The sequence below is a fragment of the Otolemur garnettii genome, unplaced genomic scaffold (assembly GCF_000181295.1).
Source record: "Otolemur garnettii isolate 467f Iridium unplaced genomic scaffold, OtoGar3 scaffold00143, whole genome shotgun sequence".
Classification (NCBI taxonomy): Eukaryota; Metazoa; Chordata; class Mammalia; order Primates; family Galagidae; genus Otolemur; species Otolemur garnettii.
In genome coordinates this window covers 1696420-1701687 of record NW_003852538.1, presented here as the reverse complement: position 1 = coordinate 1701687, position 5268 = coordinate 1696420, and the positions used below count along the sequence as shown (strand labels likewise).

General features: G+C 43.5%; 1 protein-coding gene across 2 annotated transcripts in view; it reads right to left on the bottom strand.

Annotated features, from left to right (window-relative positions):
- Positions 1-5268, bottom strand: part of LGR5 (leucine rich repeat containing G protein-coupled receptor 5) — a 152421-nt gene that overhangs the window by 15161 nt on the left and 131992 nt on the right. For both annotated transcript variants that reach the window (XM_003798939.3, XM_023518638.1), the window contains exons 9-11: positions 3355-3426; positions 3130-3198; positions 2921-2992 (exon numbers count right to left, since the gene is read on the bottom strand). In XM_003798939.3, the coding sequence (XP_003798987.1) occupies positions 2921-2992; positions 3130-3198; positions 3355-3426 (213 nt within the window). The remainder of the gene's footprint in view (positions 1-2920; positions 2993-3129; positions 3199-3354; positions 3427-5268) is intronic.

Sequence of the window (5268 nt, the reverse complement as noted above, 5' to 3'; positions counted from 1 at the left end):
GCCTTAGCCACTTGAGCCACAGGCACCAAGTCCCTGATTCTAATTCTTAAAACCAGATGACCACTATGGAACTGAAAAATCACACTGTTTTCTAAGATGTTTTAAATTACTCTGTTCTTCTAATTGATTACTATAGTCTACACTTATTGAATAAATGAATGGGATTTATATAGGAATAGAGTCATTTACTCCACATAAACAGCTCAAAGGAAACTGCTTGCGAACACACATTTGTGGTTTAAACTAGAGGTTTGAAAGATACATTATCCCCCTAAGTCCCCTAAACCCTGCACCTATGCACAAATACATATGATGAATAATATGGTAGTTTTTGAAAATTAGTGAGTGTAATAAAATGAATATTTTATTATGGATATAAACGTGTATTACATTTATACACATAATACACGCACATTATATTATCAAAGTTGACAATAATTTGGTGCACTCATCTCTGCAGACTGCAAAAGTGGGACTCCTTACACATCTACCTTTTAGTAGAGTGTGTATAAAACCTTGGTCTACCTACTGACTTACATGGTTAGCCCTGACCAGCACTTCTTACATAAAGGCTTCACTCAAATTGTCTTGTAATCTCTGGCCGCCTCGTGCAGAAAATGCTGTGATTGTACACCTGCAATGGGATGACTTGCCTACGACCACAGCTAGTCAGTGGGGAAACCACGCACAGCCTGCACAGTGGGGCCAGGTAATTCCCTGTGGGTGAAGCAACACCACTCACGTTCAGTGAAGCTTCCTCGTGTGACACAGGCTCACTGAACAGTTCAGTCAAAGGAGGAAATCTCTGTGACCTTCCACAAGAGCACATAGCACCCTGCCGCAGGGGTCGGGCGCTGGGCTCTAGTTCCGACTTCCACTCATGTTACTTGGTTGACACACCGGCCCCAGCACCAATGTCTTCCTCCGCTTTCTTATATGAGAAGACACCGGCTTCGGTGACCTTGTGGTGTTGTCAAGAGTAATGAAAGAATACTATAGGTTAAATGCTCTGGAAATGGCAAGGTACTGCCATTAAAATGCATGTGTTCTGCCATTTCAAGTTCCAATTTGAGGAAGGAACAATGGTACAAAGGAAGTGAGAGAGATGACAAGAGCTGACATTTCTGAAGTGTCTGTCTCAGGTGTGCTGTGGGGTTGTGAAGTCACTGAATCTCCTGTGATCTTCTGAAGGAAGTGGCTGTGCCTCCATTTCACACACTGGGAAACTGAGCCCCAGAGGAGTAATAATGCTCAACATACTGTGCAGGTAAAGAGAGACTGAACTTGAACTGGAGAAGCAGGCTGCACAGGCTTTGCTCTTAACTGTTTTGCCAGTGGGCCTCCACTTCGGGTGGTTCTGGCCCAGAGTGGTCTGCCATTCGCTGTGTGACCCAGTGGAGACAGGTGCCGTCTAGACACTGGCTCTGCATCTATTAGTAACAGTATGTGACGCTCTGATCATGTCACTGAGCCACCTGCCTCAAAAATGGGGATCACTGTCTCTACCCATTTTGGGTGTGGTAGGTAGAATTCTCGGATGGCTTTCCAAATTTCTGCCACCTGGGGTATGCAGTTTCTCCCAGTTAGTCAATCAACCTGAATGCATTGGAATTGTAACTCAGCTACTTTATTGCAGTGTGACTTCAGCAAATGTACTTAACTCCTATAATCCTAGGTTTTTTCATCTGTATGGACACTTCAGGGGCCGGGGTAGGGTCAAGAAGAGGTTTGTTCTATACTCCCCACACCTTGGGTGTGGACAAGTGACCCCAAGGCTACCTTCTGGTGTTACTTTGCCCCATGTCACTGAGCAAGGGGAATGTGAGGTGACACGGCAGGCTGGGGACGGGGGGCAGAGTCCCTGCAGCAGACATTCCCATCCATCTGTTTAACATTCATGGCGCTGCTTAGCAGCATCTGTGACCACAGGCGTGCAACTGCCCTCAGGGGCCTTTCATGTCAGTGCCCAGCCACAGCCAGGGACTAACGGGAGTTTCACGAAGTCCCAGCAGCGCTTGGGAAGACAGTAAGAAGGCCAAGTGGAGATGAGGGAGGAGGCTGCAAAGGGAAGGTCAGAGCAAGGCTCTTCTGATCCCCATGAGCTACTTTTCATAAAACACAAGAAAGGCGGGGGAAAGAAGTTTCGAGTCAGTAGGAATAACACATGCAGCAATTTAACCATTAGATGATACATGAGAACACGGCACCACAGTATAGAAACTGTGTTTGGTAACCTTTATCAAGGTTTGTAAAGTGAGGCTGCTATTCCATTTTTGGTTTTGATGGCCACATTGGGAGGTTGATCCATTAGGTTATTTTGTTCTCTGCAAAGCCTTTAGAGGGGGAAATGAAGTTATTTTGGCTTGCTCAGATCTTTTTTGTTGTTGTTGTTGAGATATAGTCTTACTCTGTCGCCTGGGCTGGTGTGCCATGGTGTCACAGGTCACAGCAACCTCAAACTCTTGGGTTCAAGCACTTCTCCTTCCTTAGCTTCCCGAGTAGCTGGAACTACAGGTGCCCATTACTATGCCCAGCTAATTTTTCTATTTTTAGTAAAGATAGAGTCTTGTTCTTGCTCAGGCTGGTCTCGAACTCCTGAGCTCAAGTGATCCTCATGTCTCAGTCTCCTGCAGTGCTGGGGTAACAGGCCCGAACCACAGCACCTGGACCACTTGTTCATATCTTTTCAGAAATAAAATGTAACCAACTGGAATTCTGATGGGAGACTGTTTTGGACTTGGAAACAAAGGCCTTGACTGCCAGGGTCATGGCAGACAGCATGAACCAAAGACAGCAGAGACCTGACCTCCTGAAGACCACCAGGAAGAACGCTTTCTCCCCTCATAAAGGGTTACTGAAATAATGCCTGCCATTCCCCTCCCCCGCCCCCCATTACACATACTGCCGCACAGATACTCACAGCACTTGGAGATTAGGTAGCTGATCGCAGGCGGTTTGAGGAAGAGACGAGATCTGTGCCCCAGTCAAGGTCCTGTTAAAACACAAACCAGATGGTCCTTTCATTCAGGCATCTCACAGTGACATGTTTTGATTCCCTTATGTGAAGTCTGTCAGGCTCTCAGGGAGGGGTACGTTCTGGGGAAGTCACGAGTCCACTCAAGCACTTACAGGCTCTCCAGGTTTGCAGTTCCAGTTAGATCAGGAAATTCGGTTATTTGTGAAGCACCATTCAGAGTCCTACAAGAAAGAGAGTAGAAGTATTACTGGGAGAAGACTGGAGATGGGAGTAATTATTATTGCTATTTTCAAGGCACTTCAATCCATAACATTCATGTGATTTTTCATGGCAACCTTGTAGGGGAAAAGTGATCTTTAAGAGGAGTAGAAACTTACAGTGTTCTCAGTTCAGGTAAATGTTGAAAAGCAGATCTTCCAACAAACTGGATAGGGTTGTCATAGAAATGTCTGAAAACCCAAACACCAATGTATCAGTATATAACCTGAATGATGAGTGAATATTTGTTCCAAATTTGAACAAATTGGCTCAGTGCCTGCAGATATGCCGCTAGGGCACTGGCCACATACACTGGGGCTGGCGGGTTCGAACCTGGCCCGGGCCTGCCAAACAACAATGACAACAACAACAACAACAGCAGCAGCAACAAAAATAGCCGGGAGTTGTGGTAGGCACCAGTTGTCCCAGCTACTTGGGAGGCTGAGGCAAAAGAATTGCTTAAGCCCAAGAGTTTGAGGTTGCTGTGAGCTGGGACACTACAGCACTCTACCCAGGGCAACATAGTGAGACTGTCACAAAAAAAATTTTTTTTTTTGAACAAATACATTAACTGTATTTATGTAATTTTGGTTATACTCAAAAAGTTAAAACCTCAAAAGGTGTTTTGACTCACAGTATAAAACTTTCGGTGGGGAATCAATCATATATAAAATTAAGCATTTCTTACAGCAAGGGAAATATAAGTGATACGCAGAAAAGCAAGTAAAGTGACTATGGCTATGCTTAAAAAGCTCCTCTGCCTCTGCCATCTGTGGCATATTCACTGAGTGGCAAAAAGGTAATTAGTTCAAGGTGCTTGCAAGTTGTTTCATTAATTAAAGCTATTTAACCATTAGATGAAAAACATTATAAACACTATACATATATACAGTTATATCTGCTGGTCAAATCTTACCACAACATAAACAAGAGACTTTTCAAATTATTCGAGAGAAAATGAGTTACTCTGGGTCTTTTTGAACATTAGAATTTTCTTGAGTTAATTATTGTTCTAAAAGGTGAGACATTATTAGAACTTAAAACATGCTTTGTTTTACAGATATTTCAATGCAATGGTAGTTGAACTGCAGAGTGAAGGGAGCTCCGTACATACTTCTTAGCTGGGTTATCCTGCTAGTCCAATTAAATTCAACAAATATTTATAGTGTCTATCATGCTTACTGTGTGAGAGTGCTGTGGGATTTAAAGACTGATTCACTGAAAAATCTGTCGTGGGTTTCTACTCTATACCTGATATTATGCTAGATGCTGGGGCTTGAAGAGAATAAGATGTTCCTGCCCTAAAGGAGCTTGGAATCAGTTGGGATAAAACAAGTAAGTTAACAGTCTATTACTTTCTATGTGACAAAGCACTTCCATTTACATAGTCAACTTTACGAGAGCCACACTATATAGATCAGTGGTTCTCAACCTGTGGGGTATGACCCACAGAAACTGTATTAAAGGCTCGTGGCATTAGGAAGGTTGAGATAGATATAGATACTGGCAGTCCCCGCGTTACAAACAAGATAGATTGTATAGATACAGGCAGTCCCTGGGTTATAAACAAGATAGATTCTGTATATTTGTTCTCAAGTCGAATTAGTATGTAAGTTGGAACAGCTACATTCACCTATTACCTGGTAAGCGTCTGTGTGTAAGTGCGAGTTGTACATGAAGTCAGGGGGTTGTAACTTGGGGACTGCCTGTACTATTTTCTTCATTCTTGGGCAAGGAGATGGAGGCTCAGAGACCTTGGCAAGCTCATCACCTCCCAAAGCCTTAATTCTCTAATTTGCTAAACTGAGATAATAATACTTAGTTGTGAGGTTTCCCCAAGAAATAAAAAAGCCAATGCTCGTGGCTTTGGGATGTGGTTGTTCCTCAGTCCTCTACCCTTCCTTCTGCAGGGAATTTCTTCTTTTCCCTTGGGATTACTCAATAAAAGAAAGAGCTGGAGCTGGAATACAGGTCTTATGATTTAAAAATGGAGTTTTCCTCATCATATCACCTCAGCCCTGGGCTACACTACA